This window comes from Momordica charantia, assembly GCF_013281855.1.
Source record: "Momordica charantia cultivar OHB3-1 chromosome 8 unlocalized genomic scaffold, Mcharantia_2.0 BLBB01000008.1, whole genome shotgun sequence".
Taxonomy (NCBI): domain Eukaryota; kingdom Viridiplantae; phylum Streptophyta; class Magnoliopsida; order Cucurbitales; family Cucurbitaceae; genus Momordica; species Momordica charantia.
The window spans coordinates 34,330,887-34,348,038 of record NW_028275166.1 but is presented as its reverse complement, the minus strand read 5'-3'; the positions used below and the strand labels follow the sequence as shown (position 1 = coordinate 34,348,038).

General features: G+C 33.1%; 3 protein-coding genes across 4 annotated transcripts; all 3 read left to right on the top strand.

The window, feature by feature from the left end:
• Positions 1-46: 46 nt before the first annotated feature.
• Positions 47-742, top strand: LOC148209943 (small polypeptide DEVIL 10-like). The gene has a single exon (XM_088128135.1). It carries the CDS (start codon positions 153-155, stop codon positions 324-326), a length of 174 nt encoding a protein of 57 aa, XP_087984261.1. The 5' UTR covers positions 47-152; the 3' UTR covers positions 327-742.
• Positions 743-2,150: 1,408 nt separating this feature from the next.
• LOC111024249 (S-adenosyl-L-methionine-dependent methyltransferases superfamily protein) lies at positions 2,151-6,950 on the top strand. Of its 2 annotated transcripts, none has more exons than XM_022301901.2 (11): positions 2,151-2,532; positions 2,732-2,829; positions 3,305-3,409; positions 4,014-4,076; positions 4,265-4,338; positions 4,615-5,128; positions 5,219-5,335; positions 5,626-5,748; positions 6,019-6,125; positions 6,314-6,388; positions 6,499-6,950. In XM_022301901.2, the coding sequence occupies exons 1-11, from the start codon at positions 2,438-2,440 to the stop codon at positions 6,550-6,552; spliced, it is 1,425 nt and encodes a 474-aa protein (XP_022157593.1). In that variant the 5' UTR covers positions 2,151-2,437; the 3' UTR covers positions 6,553-6,950. The 2 variants fall into 2 exon arrangements, with proteins under 2 accessions (XP_022157593.1, XP_022157592.1); XM_022301900.2 differs by having other exon boundaries at positions 2,152-2,532; positions 5,590-5,748.
• Positions 6,951-9,084: 2,134 nt separating this feature from the next.
• On the top strand, positions 9,085-11,882 carry LOC111024222 (O-Glycosyl hydrolases family 17 protein). The gene is made up of 2 exons (XM_022301865.2): positions 9,085-9,778; positions 10,606-11,882. Exons 1-2 carry the CDS (start codon positions 9,423-9,425, stop codon positions 11,741-11,743), a joined length of 1,494 nt encoding a protein of 497 aa, XP_022157557.1. The 5' UTR covers positions 9,085-9,422; the 3' UTR covers positions 11,744-11,882.
• Positions 11,883-17,152: the final 5,270 nt, after the last annotated feature.

Genomic DNA, 17,152 nt, shown 5'->3' with positions numbered 1-17,152 from the left:
GAAACTTCTGGCCCAAATGGCTACTCTATATATACGCCATTGGCCATTCCCACAGCCTTCAATTCCCCCAATTCCGTCTTCCTTCACAAATTGATTTTCTCTCTCTCTCTCTCTCTCTCCTCTGCTTCCTCCGGCGATCGGTCTCCGCCCTAATGCCCGCCGCTCACTCTTCTCAGTCAGCGCAACTCCGCCTCAGAACTCGCCGGAAAATCAGTTTTCGGAAGCGGTGCTTGCGGATGATCAAGCAGCAGAAAACCAGATTCTACATCCTCGGACGTTGCATCTCCATGCTCCTCTGCTGGCACGACCACGATATCACCGATTAATCCGCTTAAATCCACCGTCGATCGTTGTTTTTCCCCTCCGAGCGCGACAGATCAACTTCCTGATTCGTCCGCGACAGCCTCCGATCGGAATCGACCTCCGATTCTGGACGGATTGGAGGAATTTTTAGGTATGGTAGGATTGGAGGTACGGTTTCTCACCGGCGGTAGCGCTGTGGTTCGTCCGCCGGAGCAGATTTCTCCTCGGCAGGGAAGGCAATAATAGCGAGGTCTCTTTAGACTTTCAATTTTTTCGTTTAACAAATGTATACTGGAATCTTGAATCGGGATACATGTATATAAACTATTGATCAAATTAGGTTTACTTTTTTTTTTTTTTTTTCCCTTCTCTCTTTCAATTTGGTTCTGGCTTCAAGAATGATGAATTGAATTTTATTTGTGAGTTTGATTTCATCCAATGAAGAGGCATCGTTGAAACATATAATCAAGAGCTTAGTTCTTTGATCGGTTTGGTTTGTAAATATCAGAATTATAATTTCTGTTTTGTTTGACGATTAGATACAGAATTGAAACCGTGCAAGAAAAAATGTTCGATAGTAGAAAATAGAAATATGATTAGAAATTTACAATTTGCTGCATTGGGATTTTTGTTGTTGAAGATCTGTATTATTTGCAATTGGAATTCGATTTATGGTATAAATTATGAACTTTGGGATGCCCTGTCCCATCTGAATCTACTCTGGTGGATTGAAAACCGAACCAGAAAACCATTAATTTCTGAATTAATAAAATTGTTGAATATGTCGAATACTTATTAAACCCAATTAAAAATTTACAAAATTAGTACAGAAGCACTAAAAACTCAAAGACAAAATTTATAATTTAACAGAAAATATTAATTAAGCATTAGTTGCACCACAATCTAGGGTGCACCATTAATCTTGTAGGGACCAGGGTGGAAATTGAAATTTGTGGTTCTTACTTTTTAAGCTTTTTAACATTCTAACCATTTTTTAGAATAACATTTTAACAAATTGAATCATGTGGTATGAGAGTCTTCGTGTAAGAATTTCAACGTTAAATTATAAGTCCATAAACTTAATTGTATTAACTGGCGGTAATTTTTTATTGACATAATAATAATAATAATAATAATAATATTATTATTATTATTATTACTTCTTTTTTTTACGATAATTGATTTTCAATGAATGTATAAGTGGTTTAAGCTTTGGCTGATTTAGAATGGGTAAGAAATGATTTTAAATTACAAGATTTTAAATAATTGAAATTATTTTGAATTTTTTTAGGGGAAGAAATGATTTTGAATTCCTAATTACACTTGGAACCAAATCGATTATAAATCATTGAAATTAAAATTTCTTGTTTGGATATTCACGAGAAATTAAACGAATTAAAATTTCTTGTTTAGGTATTCACGAGAAATTAAATGAGAGTATCCTTTACTATTATGCATTTAATATTTTGCAAGTATGTTATTAATAATATAATATTTTAATATAAACTAGAAACTTCATAGAAAACATAAATAATTTAATACCCTACAAAATTAAAACTTGGTGACTCAAATATTAAAAAAAAAAAACACATAAAATCAAACTTTTTCAATTTATTTGCAGCACGGTGTTCATTTTTTTTTTCTTTGTATCATCATAGATATTTTACGATATGCTAAAAGAACAAAAACAAAAGGAGAAAATAAGAAAAAAAAATTATATCGAAAAAAACATACATATATTTAGCTTAACCCTGATTAGCCCAACCCAACTTAACTGCTATCGGGAATCCGCAGCCCAGCCCAATGTTATTTTAGTTATAAACGACGTCGTGTAATGATGTAGAGGACTCATCGTTTAATCTTAAACCCTAGTCCTGTCACCGCCGGTGTTCACTCAGTCGCCGGCGACTGGTTCTCGTTATCAGTCTTCCACTAATTCTAATGAACTTCGCGCATGATTTTTAATACTTCGCAGTGAAAATTTTCGAGCCGTTTCATCTTTTTTTTTTTTTTCAATCTTTTATTGCCTGGGCTGTGATAATTATTTTCTTCTGAGTTGAATTTTTTATTCAGCTTGTTGTAATTTTTGTTCTGTTATCGAATATTGAGGATAATCGAACTTTTAAATCGACCAATGTTGGACGAAAGCAAATTCGATGTGCATTTGAAGCTCTGGGCGCTGCGAATTCCCAGGGAACTTTGCAAAGCCGCCATTAAAATACTGAACGGGTACGCGGTGTTTTTTGTGTTGTTTTGTTTCTTAATTATGCTTTGTGATAATTGTGTTCGACTTCAATGTCCCAATCATTTGGGTTTAGAATTTAGTATTAGTATTACTCTTACATTATTCTTGTTGAACTGTTCATCTTACTTATCCGAGTTCGATCTTCTGTATTTCATCAAATGGTTTCTTTTACAAAATTTCTAGGTACTTAATTGATAGGGCCCGTGTCAAACCCGTGACAGAAGATCCAACATGTGATAAGAATCGTTATGTTATATTATCTGAAAAAGTTCAAGCTCCTGGTAACAATCTCTGTCGTTGCATTTGTGATGTGGAAGTAGATGATATGTTTACTGTCTTGATTTTTTGAGTTCATTATATAGTTAGATGACAATTTCATGTTATTCATACAAGCTCTTCAAAGTTCCTAACCTTGTCCACCCTTCCACGATCCACTGAGATTTTTAATCCCAAAGTTTTACTTTTATTAGGTTTAACTGTTAACTTGAATGACTGATAAAATTATTTGCCACGATCTACTGAGATTTAGTCCTTTATTGCTTCCATTCGTCCAAAAAAAGATTTTCCCAAACGGACCAATGTATCACTTAAAATCCAGATAAAAAGTACCTGAACATGGGCGTAAAAGCAACTCAGTAACCCTGAGTAACTAGGTTCCCTTTTTTTTTGTCTTATTTTCCAGATGGAATTTTCCTTGATCACGTCCTTTGATGACACCTTTTTCTATCTTTTGATTTGATTTTTTGAATGGCTCAGAGTTATCTCAAATTCCAGAGGCCAAGCTTGAAGAATTGAAAGGTTTATGCGAGATTGAACTAGTTCCCTATTCACTAACTCTTGGATATTCTTATTGGGGAGCAGGTATTTTCAATAGTTTTATCTTTTATTTCACACATTGTGCACATTTTACTTAATCTCAGTATTCCTGTTGAACGTAGACTATTACTTATTCTGGCTTTTAATTTTATGAATACATTTGCAAAATTACAAGTGATAATATTTGGTAAGGTATTTCTAGGACCACATGAAATGATCTCAGTATTCAAGTATGCACTGAGTATTAAAGTATGTGGAGGCAGAATGTTGTGTTGTGTTGTGTTTACAAACAGGAGAAGGGTGAGAGTTCAATACATCGTTGATAATAATGTACTGTCCTTATATGTTTGTGCTGGACTCCATTAGTACATCATCCATTTTATTTTTTTTGTCTACACTAATGGGAGTTATGTTCCAATGATTGTCTACATAGTGATTGTACATGGACTGATGGACTCGGTTGTCTTTTACTCCTATTTGATATCTGAGAAATACATGTGACCTGTCACCTGTCTACTTTCGGCAATTGCTATAATATGTGCGATGTTCAATTTCTGAAAGATGGTTTAAACTATTATGGTGCTTTTACCTGTTATTTGATGTTTTCATTTTGCATATTCGACTAACTTACTGTGTGGTTCCTCTGTAGATCATATACTGAAGCAGATTCTGCCTCCTAGAGTGGAAGTGCCTTCATCTTTTGAAACAATAGTTAAGTACTCTAGACTGACATTTTTCACCTACTTTTTTCCTTTTTACCTTACATTTCTTTATGCTCTATATGGCTTTTATGTGCATTCGTTTGTTGCTCTATATAGGTTTTATGTGCATGTGCTCCTAACCTTGTTTGATCTTGTATAACTATTGACAGTGAGGTAATTTTGTTATGTGATTTTACAGGTCACATTGCTCACCTGAATATACATGATGAATTGCTTCCTTATAAGGATGTCATTGCGAAGGTTATTTATGATGTATGTCATCAATATCCATTTACTCATTTTTCCAATGACTTCGAAAAGTAAATTGTGATATGATGATCACTGTTATTTCATTTTGTGCATAATTTTATCCTACTTTTTCTCTCTTTTCCTTGTGTAGTGTTGGGGGGCACCTTTTTCGGGTATCTCAATTTTTTAGGACTTCAGTTTAACAAGAATTGGATTTCTGTGTGCCATTTTTCGTCCTTTCCCCCCATTTTCCCTAAAGTAACTCTTCTGTAACTATTTCCTTTTTGAATCCAATTGCAGAAAAATTATCCGAGAATTAAAACAGTGGTAAATAAAGTGGGGACCATAACAAACAAGTTTCGGGTTCCAAAGTTTGAAATTCTGATGGGAGAGCATGATATGGTAACAGAAGTGAAGCAATATGGAGCAACTTTTAAGCTTGACTATGGTTTGGTCTACTGGAACTCAAGATTGGAACATGAACACGTACGGCTGGTTTCATTGTTTCAACCAGGAGAGATCATTTGTGACATGTTTGCCGGTATTGGTCCTTTTGCTATTCCAGCTGCTCAGAAAGAATGTATAGTATATGGCAATGACTTGAATCCGGACAGTGTTCAATATCTGAAGGTTAATGCAGAAATCAATAAAGTTAGTGATCGTGTTCATGTATATAATTTGGATGCTAGGAAGTTCATCTCTCAATTGATGATAGTTCCGGATAATGAAAGTAATTCAGAATCTGTCACCTCAGTACTAAAAGCTTGCGATAAAGGCATTGGAGGGTCCAATCAAGAATCACCATCGGCAAATGGTATGCTGACTGGTTTTATCATTGAAAGAAGTTTTCATATCTTCTTTAAGAGATTGTGTGAGATGATCTTAATTTTCTTTCTTGCTTCAGTTCAGGTGGAAGAAGTCCAAGAAAATAGTAAAATTAGTGATGAAACTGTAGAACATTCAAGGAGTGCCGATATATCCGTTTCTGTTCTTAAAAGATCCTCAGAAAGTTGTGAGAAAGGTAACATACTGATCACAGCCAAGCAGGAGGCTCTGAAAAAAATCAATTGTAGGAACTGAATACGGCTTTCTTATGTTTTTATTATATATATCCACATATTTCTGGTGGAGCGAGATACATAAATTTCTTAATGTAATTAAGGAAGTCGGAAGGTATAAAGAAACTGAACGTTGATAATTTGTAGCATGTTGCTCATCACCATATCTTGTGATTGAACAATAAAAGACCATTTCTTCCTATAATTTGCTTTGCAGACGATGGAATTGTTGATGATGCTTCCATCTCTGTAGCTGGTAGGAAAAAAAGAAACGCTAACAAGAGGATGAAGGGGTCCAATATATGTCATGCTAGGACATGGGAGCATGTTGATCATGTGATTATGAACCTCCCTGCCTCTGCTTTACAATTTCTCGGTATGGACACTTTTTTGTTTATTCCATTTCCCTTATTGCGGTTGTTTAAGAATATTTCTCTACAAGGGGAAAAAAACAGAAAAGAAAGGAAAGGGATGGGGATAGAGATATTAGGTATATATAAGAAGAGAGTGCATGGGTGGAAATTTAAAGGATTGAGAACTTATATTGATAAGCTGCCCTTTTCTACATTTCATGCTCTCGTTCAGCATCCGTAACTATAATTTGTTTGCTTAATCACTGAAGTATATTTTGGTATTTGCTTGCCAGATGCATTTAGGGGCTCAATTCGGAGGAAGTACTGGAAGGGCTCCCTTCCTTGGATTCACTGCTATTGCTTCATGCGAGCAAATGAGAATCAAGATTTTATCATTTCGGTACGTTCATACTTTAGAATCAGATAACACCATCGTCTTTTAGATGTATCTATTTCCATATTGTATTTGTCTGTGCTCTTAGTCTTCTTTTTTGTAATTGTCTTTCAATCTTCTCCACTCATCTACTTCGATATTTGTCTCGCAAAGTCATGTTTTTTCTCATGGTATCTTTTAACTGTTTAATCCAGGAGGCTGAGTCTGCCTTGAATGGTAAAATACAAGACCCAGTTTTTCATAGGGTCAGAGATGTTGCACCAAACAAGGTATTAGCTCTCTCTGTGTTTTTGCTGTTTTGGGGGTTGGGGGTATCACACATGGCCATAATTTGTTCTTAACGCCGTGGCTTTTTTTGTCTGTCTGTTTGTTTGGGCAGGCGATGTATTGTTTAAGCTTTAGGCTCCCAGAACAATGCTTCAACGAGACATGACTAGCTGAGTCAAGTAAAACGATATCTGTTGCAGCGGTTCTTACTGAGCAAAACCTAATTTTTCCAATTCGTTCATGCAGAGTTTTCTTAGTTCTGACATTGTAATTCATAGTCGTTCGTGAGATGTACAAGCTAGCTATATGATACAGTAGGTCTGCTTCTAGGTGTCTCGGTTTTACTGTTGAGATTGGTGTTTGGCTGTGAAATATGCTTGGAAAATCTCCCAGATTGGCTTGGTACAATTCATTAGTGATCACTTGATTTTGTAGAAAAAGCAATGTCTAATGCCATAAGCTGTAACAATATGCCCCTTAAAATGTGTAGCATGTGCCATGATGAAGAGAATCTCTAGTCTTATTTTGCAAAAAGTGCTTTTCCATTCTTCTTTAGTATCAAAATGTTTGCCCAACTTTTTTGCTGGTCGAGAAAAATTCTGTTACCTGAAGCGGAAGATTTGTAATCTTTCACTGAGAACTTTATATCCAGGTAAGAAAAGGTCAAGATCTACCAATCCTTTTGATTTTTTGTTAGATTACAATTCAAAGGTTTCATCTTCGTATTCGTATTTGTTTCGTCTTGTACATTTGTGAATATATCGATTCAGTCTCCAATGTTGTCGAATTAAACTGTAACAAAAGTTGGCATGATAGAATATGATGGAGTATCATTCGAAGACTTTTGAGATTCTAACATAAATATTTGGCAATTGTCAATCCTAACTAAACAAAACAGTGCCATTCACACTTTGATTCTTTAGCAAGTTCGGAAACATTGTGAGAAGGGGGATCTGTCTTAATCCGCTGAAAAATAGTTACTCTCAATCGCATGATACAAGGAAAATATGGTACTATTCATAAAAGAGTTAAAAACATTGTCTTGAGGGACGTTTTTTTTTCTTCAATAATATAGATAATTGACATCTTCCTATGCTTGATTAGATAGATAGTCATGTTTGTTTTGCATAAATGTGTCATGTTTTTTTAACTGTGAGGCGTCAACTTTAGTCAATCACGTCTCTTGAGAGAGCAATATATTTCCCTCTTTTGGAAGAAATAATATTTTTCTAATAAATTTTGCTATGGCTTAACTTTTTGAGAAGATAGCAATCTCTTTTCGGTTTTGATATATCCATTATTTTCCTTTATATTCAGATTGCACTATTGTTGTTCTGCCTCTTTTTTCAACGATAAAGAGACGAACTTTGGGAAAGAGACCAACAGAAAGAAAGCACGAGAGATTAGATGAAAACATTACACGTAGACTTTGGCTGGAAAGTTGCCAATTTGAAGCCTTCTTTTTCAACTCCCTCTCCAAAAAGCAGTCAATGAGGTCCTCATTGAGATCTTTAAAAAGTACTTCCTTTTCCACATTTTATCAACAGAATTTGCATTATGATCACTTCAAAAAAAATGTTTCACCCCAACTTGAATCTTGAAAATCGCTTCAAACATCGAACATAGCTTGGAAACCACGTAACGAGATAATCATCAAACATATGCTTTTTCTTTTAAAACGTAATCAAAGATATGCTTTTTGAAATAATTTTAAATATCTTCACCATAGAAGAAAGTTGGAAAGTTGATATTGTCTAGTTGTCCATTTCTTTATATCGTATCATGCCAATAGTTTATCAAATAAACATGTCATTTTATCATTTAATTATGATATTAGAATCAAAATCAATTTACATTTTTTAAAGTTTAGACTAGGTTTGTAAGGAAATGTGTGATTTGTTATTAGTCGTGGAGCTAGCATGAGTTATATTATAACCAACTTCTTTATATAATTCAATTCAAAAGCTCATGAGATGGAAATGAATGTCAATAAATATTCCAAAGATTCTGCCATCTTTTGTAATGAAGAATGAATATATCTCTGGCATTAGCCTAAAAACCACACCTTTATTTCCACTTTGTAAAGAGCTTTTTGGATACCCTTTCTGTCAAATAACATTCTTTTTTCCTTTTTACTCAAAACTATATTCCAACTTGCTAATTCGAATATACTAAGATGGTTTGATCTCCATTCTTAGACAACTGTCCAGTATCTAATGGTAAGTACCTACAATCAATATATCTTTGACAGTAAAGAAAGAGAGAATAAACAGATTCTTTGAGGACTACTTGAGACGCTTTAGTAGAAACTAGTAAAATTGAAGCGGTTGGATATGTTGCTGCTGCTATAACTTAACAACTAAAAAATTCTGCGTCAAACTTCAGTCGTGTTATATATCCATATAAATGAATTAAATTTATCCGACCTAATAGCTTAAGTTTTTAGATTGAGTGGTGGTTTATATATCCTTAAGACGTTCCTTTGAGTTGCCTACATCATTGAACTAAAAAAATATTAGACTTGAACATATCTTCATTAATTAAAGTATCGTAACCCCTTTTAAAAATTATAGGTTCAAATCTTCACCCTCATTTATAGTATTAAAAACTAAAAAATTCAAGACAATGGTAAGCAATAAATGAATAAATAAATCTCAAAGCATAGGGTATAGTAACGAAAATGGTGATAACGTAAGTTCAACCCACATTTGTGTTCCAATTTTTTTAAGTATTTGAATTTCTTCGTATGAAGCAGCTTCAAAGAAATAAAAAGGAGCCAACGTGGGATTGCAGCTGTGCGCACCATAACTGAATAACTGAATTAAGTAACGAATCTTCTTCCATTCCTTCTTTTTTCCTCTGTAAAACCCCATTTTCCCTCTTCCCCTTTAGGCTTCTCTAAAGCCAAAACCAGTCCATTTCCTCGCCCCCTCTCATTTTCTACTTCTTCTTTCTTGATTTCTTCTTTATCAGAAGATTCTGATTCTAAAAAGACTGAGACCCATCAGAGATTGGAGCAGTTAAAAAGAGGGGAAAATGTCAAAATCTGGATTGCAAATCCACAGGGACTGTATATTCACAGCATTGATTTTATTGTATTCGACGATTTTCCCCAATGGGGAAAGTGTTGGAGTGAACTGGGGAACTATGGCGACTCACCAGCTCCCGCCAGAGAAAGTGGTTAAAATGCTGCAAGAAAATGGGTTTCGTAAACTGAAGCTTTTTGAAGCTGAGGATAGGATTTTGGAAGCCCTAATTGGAAGTGATATAGAGGTTATGTTGGCCATTCCCAATTCAATGTTGCAGATTATGAGTGAAGATCCTGAGGCTGCAGCTTCTTGGGTGGATTCCAATGTCACCACTTACTCTTATCATGGTGGTGTGAATATCAAGTTGAGTATTGAAGATTTTTGGATCCTCATTAACTTTGCATCATTTTTATTTTCTAATGATTTTTCCCACTTCATTGGTTTCTCTGTTTTGAAGAATATGTTCTTTTCGAGCTGCTGCTGATGCTTCCATTTTCTATTTCTATCTGGAAATTTGTTCTTTCAATCCCATGGAAATACCAATCTGTTTCTTTCTTCCCTTTTGTTTAGTTCCCTACGTTTGGACTATTCCTGACGGGTGTGACTTTTGAGGATTTTACCTTTTTCAAGTGAAATTGGGTTTTTTACAAGCACTCTTTAGAAGAAACTACCATGTGCTTTCACACTTCTAAATGGTGCATTTAGGTGAATTGAGATGACTTTTGAAGACAATACTTTTTAAGTGAAATTGGGTTTTTACCAAGCACTTTTTAGAAGAAACCACCATGTGTTACTTCTATAGGTGTTTTTAGGTGGAGCACTTTTGAGTATGTAACTAAACATGAAACTTTTGAAAAGTATTTTTCATTAGCTAAAAACACTTCTCACTCTTTTCGAAAGTTTTTGTCAAATTCACTCTTAGTTTATTGACCACTCTAGGATGAACCATGAATATTTGATTATGGGTCTTTTCTTGATGGTTACTAGTTTCAATGCAAGTAATTTATCTCTTTTATTCTGAAAATGAGAATCCAAAACCATGAGGAAGTAACAAAATGCTACTCTTAGTTTAGATTTGTTTGTTAATGCATTTCGAAAAGTTCAAACATTAGATTTTTATGAACGTTAAATTAGCTTAACAATCATATTGGATTTCTCCGATAAAATTCCCTTGAAAACTGATTTTGCAGGTATGTTGCTGTAGGCAATGAGCCCTTCCTTAAGTCCTACAATGGCACCTATCTTCAGTTCACACTGCCAGCCCTGAGGAATATCCAGCAAGCCTTAAATGATGCAGGGCTTGGATCAAAGGTCAAAGCTACTATTCCTTTCAATGCTGATATTTACAACTCCCCGGACTCAAACCCGGTTCCATCTGCAGGCGAATTCCGCTCCGACGTCCGAGACTTGACGATCGAGATCCTACATTTCCTATCCACAAACAATGCACCTTTCACTGTCAATATCTACCCCTTCCTTTCCCTCTACAGCAACGACTACTTTCCGCTTGACTTTGCATTCTTTGATGGAACCTACAAGCCCATCAGAGACGGAGATCTAGCTTACACCAATGTCTTCGATGCAAATTTCGACACCCTTGTTTCGGCACTAACCAAAGCAGGATACCCTGAGATGAAGATCATAGTCGGGGAAGTCGGGTGGCCAACTGATGGCGACAAACATGCCAACATCCAATATGCGAAACGGTTCAACCAGGGATTATTGAGACACGCTCTAAGCGGAGAGGGAACCCCAGCAAGAGTAGGCATTATTGACATCTATCTCTTCAGCCTGATTGATGAAAATGCCAAAAGCATAGAACCAGGGAGCTTTGAGAGGCATTGGGGGCTATTCGAGTTTGACGGTAAGCCGAAATACGAACTAGATCTCTCAGGAACAGAGCAAGAAAAGGGGTTAGTAGCAGTAGAAGGAGTGAGGTATATGGTTAAAAGATGGTGTGTTTTGAACCCAAATTTGAATGATTGGGAAGGATTGGCTGATAATGTAGATTATGCTTGTAGTCTATCAGATTGCACTGCATTGGAATATGGTTCTTCTTGCAATCAACTAACTGCCCAAGGGAATGCTTCTTATGCCTTTAATATGTACTATCAAGTGAACAGCCAGAAGAGTTGGAACTGTGATTTTTCTGGTTTGGCTGTGGTGACTGAAGAGGATCCTTCTTATGGGAACTGCCAGTTCCCAGTTATGATTGATTATACTTCTTCTTCTTCTTCTCCATTTCTGGTAGATGAAAGATTTCTAGATCTTTTGGTTGCTGTTATAATGGGATTGCTGGTTTCTTTTTTTGTTTCTGGAATGATTTGAGAATGATTTTTGTGACTTTTGGGAAAGAGGAGCAATTGGTTAAAGACTCAAGTTGCTCATCAAGTTTCTCAATGTTTTGTGTACATTGCAATATGGGGTATTATCCTCTTGGATTATGACAAAACTCTTCTCTTGCCAATTTGCTTGTTAGGTATGATATTAGATTAAAATCTTTTGGTTTATCAACTTTCACACTGATTTTTGTTTTGTGTTATGAAAAAAACTTAATTTTCATATGATATTCTTTTTTTTATATATATATACATACTTATCAGCTTCTAATTAACGGTATTCACATCCCTAGACATATCTATCTTAGAACATAAGTCATTTGATACGCAATTTTCCTTAAATGCAATCCGGAATAAAAATCAAAATAAACTTTTACATCTATTAAAAAGTATCATGACGAAAGTAGAACAAGCTTGTAAGTTCATTAAATAATGAAAATAGAAAATAGATATAACACAGTATATCATTCATCCTGTTTTTTGATATGTAAACGAGTAGAAAGATGTAAACTCATAGAAAAATCAACTTTACAAGTTAAAATTGTTATTATAAGTACAAAAATCAAGTCATATTCTCAACTAATCAAGACATATATATCTTTAATCAAAAGGTAAAAAATTCGAAGTTTCTTCACCTCATTGAACTTAAAAATAAAAATAAAATAAAACAACAATAAAAAGTCAAATATTCTAGATCAATCATTCACAATCACATCTATTTGGATATTGACTAGAAAAGTATGCTCCACCACAAGTTTCCAATACTAAGCAAAAGCATTTTTCCATTTGAATGATTACATATATAGAAGGCAAAATCCCAAAGAGAAGAATTAAGGAAAACAAAGAAAAACAAATATATAATTTCATGGTCATTTCATTTTCATAATTTCATCAAGACAAACCGTTATAACTGGTTGTGTTGGTTTGCTTTCAATACATAACAAATAACAGGTCGCCTCCCAAATTGGTGACCAATATTTATGGCCCAACTTTTTTATTTTGCCAAACACCTATTAATAATTTTTTTTAGGTCAGAAAATTCAAAACTCCATTTTCACATTTGTAATATCATATTATTTTTTAAAAAGGTTAGTTTTTATTTAATGATGAATTTTAGTCGGTTTAAACTAAACATCAAGTTAGTAAATTTAATCTCTCAAATGTTATATTTTTTTACACAAGTGACAAAGATTCAATTCTTGGTTAATCTCAAAGAATGATAATTTTAATTTTTAAAACAGGAATAAAATTTTCAAACTTGAACCTCCCTTTGTTATTGTTCATTTATAGCTTAAACATAGAGACATTGGGTTTTTTGTTTTTTGGTGGTTGTATTTTTTTTGGTGGTTTAAAGATTCAACAAAAACGTAACCTAAAAACTTATGTAAGGTCTCAAAATTAAGAGAGATTATTAATTCGACCTACCTTATAGTTTTGCCTTAAAAGTTATATATATGTTTCTTTAGGAAAAAAAGGGAAATAATTAATAGCCAAAGTTAGTTGCAAAGACAAGCTATCATAAGGTTTAAACGCATTCCCTCTAAATTCTCATGAACTTTCTTTAACAAATGAACCAACTCATGATGATTTATACTAAAAAAGAACCAGAAAAAAAAAAAGGTTCAATTCGAATTGAAATATCCAAGAGAGAAAAAATAATAACCTATGGAGGACACATGTATCATTATCTTGAGTATGTTAGGGAGAATGCTATAATTAGTTATTTTAAAGGTTTTAGCTCACAATTCTAATAAGCTTGGGTTTGAGATATCAATGTTTATATAGTTTGTATTTAAACACCTTCATTTGTTTAATTTAATATTATAATCAGCAAAAATTAATATTCAATCCAAAATGTTAAGTTACACTAACCTGTGGATGAATAACAAATAAATTAGGAGTTTTGTATAAACAAACTCACATATAAAACATGCTCAACTTCTCAACCTCAAGTTACGCAGACTTGAGAGGTCGGGGAAAATCTGAAAAATAATATTTATAATTATTTTGAAAAAGAGTCATGAAAAACGGCAATATATATAACTCAGTTTGGTGAAAAAAAAAAAGGTTGGTTCAGAATTTTGTACAAGCTAATATATAGTATAAAATCAGGTCATGAGTTTGAGTTAATGTCGTAGCGAGTGGATTAACAAATTCATGGTTTGAAATAAGCAAATCTACCTAGATTCAATTTCTTAACTCTAAATTATGTACCAATCTAATTCTATAATGTTGGAAATTTTGAATATAAAGATAATTTTTAGTTCAATAAATATGGAGTGGAAGATCGACAAAATATGAGAATATGTATTATGTGATTGGTAAAAATTGAGTTGCATATATTTAAGTTAGATATTCAATATTTAGTTTATAATCAATAATAGATAATATGCAATATAAAATACGAGTCATCAAATCGATAATTTAGGTCGGGATAATAAAAACATCTACTAATAAAACATATGCTTAATTTCTTAATCTCAACTTGTACAAACCTAATTTATTAGCGAATACCTATAAATAATTAATTACATTAAAATGGTTCTCATAAATGGTAAAATTGAACCACCTCTCTCTACAATTAATGTAAGTACTTTTCCTAGCTAATTAACTTGGCATTTATTAGTACTCAAAAAAAGAATAAAAAATTGATATTTATTTGTTATCTTAATTTTTTACCTACTTTTTCCTCTATATTAGGTAGATGTCGCGTCAAGATGATGACATGGGTGTATTCTTTAAAGAAAAATTGTAATCTGCAGTAAAAATCTTGTATGTATTTCAAAATATGTCACACGTTTTTTTAATTTTCAAATATAGTAAAAATTTTGATTTATATCAGTAGTATATCAAATACTCAAGTCAGTAGTATACCAGTAGTAGACACTCATATGAATAGTATGTTAGATGTATATCAGATATATATTGCAGAGACATTCATATCAGTAATATATTAGATTCATATCAACAATATATCATATATATATCAATAATTAGATACATTACAGATATACTACAAATGTATATCAGTAAAGTTGTCACTTTAAAATTGGACCTCCATTTTTTTAAAAGTGCTATATTTTCAAACAACTAAATATAGTCGTTATTTTGTTAATTTTACTAAAATTTTTTTGTCATATTTATAATTGCTCCTCCTTTAATTTATCGAACTGCATGATTGCAAATACTGGTGTCAAACTTAAATTTAATTTTTTTCTTCTGAAAGAATAACTATAAATTTAGAGATCTCGAATTAAATTATTTCTTAAATCTTAAATTCTCGAATTAAGTCTAAAATTCATGGTGGGGTCGAGAATTCATTTAGGAGGGCTCCACTTAAAATTTAGTAGTAATAATTTAAAAGTTGGTCATCTCAAAATTCATAAATTAATTAAATTATTAATTTATACACCATAATTCTCATCTACAATTTTTTTTTTGTTAGAAAATTGTTGCAGATGTCTATAACTTTATATAAGAGGGCTTGTGCATGACTAATTTTTCAAATAAATATACAATAAAAAGAATTACGATTTCTTTTCATGCGATCAGTATTTTAGAAAACAATTATTAAAATTTAAAACTATTTTTATTAATTACAATTTATATTTTAAATTGAAAATTAAATTTAAATAAAAATTAAGAAAAATATATATAATATATAATATTACTTATTATTTCACATTTTGTATACAATATGATTCTTTAAAGAAAAATATAATAAATTTACTTTAAATAACTTTTTCTTTATATATTTAGCAAATTAATTCTATAAAAAAAATATTTTAACAAGACTCAAATTCAAGCTTGAGATGCCTTAAGCAACATGCACCACCACATCAAGATGAATCATTAACTAATAACATGATATATTTCTTTGGTGTCTGTGATAAATCTGTCTCGTTTGAACTTATATATAAATAACTAAAGATGCGGTCTAGTTAAATAGTTTTTTAAACTAATTACAATGGCTTATGTGTCCCATTTCAATATATAGTAGTTGAAGGGTGATGGTGTGCAAATTATGAGCTATGGACCAAATTTTAATGCATATATACAATACAATGTCAACCTCTCCCTTAACATGGGCACCATGTCCAAAATTTATATACACATTAAAATGAATATGACATCATATCATATCAACTTTCGTAACTATTTAATGTCAGACTAAAATTAATGTCAAAGTATAAGAATCAAAGTGATAAATATAATGACCAATACCAAATTTTGATCTCATAAGATATAAAGATAAATTTAAAATTTAAGCTGGTTGCTCTTGTGGCTAAAAAATCGTTTATGTATCTTTCAAGGTTAATAATTTTGTGGATAATTACTCATAGTAGTAAATTATTGATTAAGTTATAAATTAAATATGGTCCCTGTACTTTAACTAAAGTAACAATTTAGTCCTTCAACTTTCAAAAGTAACAATTTAGTCCCTGAACTTTAAAATTGGTTACAATTTAGTCATTGTCGTTAACTATTAGGTTAAATTTAACAGAACTTTGAGATTGCTGTCATTTATGGGTTGGTTTAAGATTGGTTTGGTTTAAATTTGAGTTGGTTTAAGAATTAAAAAAGAAATGGAAAATTAGACCCCTTCCCCACCATTTTCGACGCCTCTCCGCAAAATTTCAGGACTCTCACAGTCAATTTAAAATGGATTCTTTTGCTTCCCTTTTCCCCTTTCCTCTTTCAGGATTTTGCTTCTTTGACCCACCATCCTTAGCCTTTTATCGTTTTCTCATCTCTGTCAAAGAAATTGTTCATTTCCCCCATTGGGTTTTTGAGTTTTGGGGTTTTTTCCCTTGCTATTTTAGCTTTTCAGTTGAATTATACAAATTGAGGTTCTTTCCCCAATTTCTGTATCATTTGTAGTGGTACGGTTTTACCTCTATTGATGGCCTGTTGATGTGTCTCTGGCCCTTGAAATTGGTTCAAGTTATGGAGTTCAACGATGAAGGTAGAGATGGGAAAGAAGACGGTTCCCCCAAAGTTCCAGAGCCCAAATTACCTTCAGTTATGATTTTATTTTATTTTTAAAACAATTTTTTTTATAATTAAAATCAATGAGAGAGAGGACCTTTTCTTGGAACACTGGCATCAGCCAGTGGAAGAGTCACCGCAATTGCTGAATCCCAAGTTACGGAGGAGGAAAATGAGCAAAAGCTCTGTTTGGGGAAGGGAATACTCTGGACACGTGGAGGACCCCTATTGGTGCTCCAAGATGGCTCATGAGTCATGCCCAGCTCGGATAGCCGGGATGGCCGCCACTAAACGTCGACAAATGTTAAGTATGAGGGCCGAGGTGAACCTGGCCCAGGTCTGACCTACCGGGGAGCTCGGTAGGGGCCGATGTGAGCAACTATCTGCGGCGTGCTTATCGGGCGTAACC

Excerpts from the sequence above, each read along its gene's own strand:
- LOC148209943 (XM_088128135.1), top strand. The coding sequence starts at position 153 with ATGCCCGCCGCTCACTCTTCTCAGTCAGCGCAACTCCGCCTCAGAACT.
- LOC111024249 (XM_022301900.2), top strand. The coding sequence starts at position 2,438 with ATGTTGGACGAAAGCAAATTCGATGTGCATTTGAAGCTCTGGGCGCTG. Across the intron at positions 2,533-2,731 it reads GCCATTAAAATACTGAACGG|GTACTTAATTGATAGGGCCC; the intron begins GTACGCGGTGTT and ends CAAAATTTCTAG. Across the intron at positions 6,126-6,313 it reads ATCAAGATTTTATCATTTCG|GAGGCTGAGTCTGCCTTGAA; the intron begins GTACGTTCATAC and ends TGTTTAATCCAG.
- LOC111024222 (XM_022301865.2), top strand. The coding sequence starts at position 9,423 with ATGTCAAAATCTGGATTGCAAATCCACAGGGACTGTATATTCACAGCA. Across the intron at positions 9,779-10,605 it reads CATGGTGGTGTGAATATCAA|GTATGTTGCTGTAGGCAATG; the intron begins GTTGAGTATTGA and ends CTGATTTTGCAG.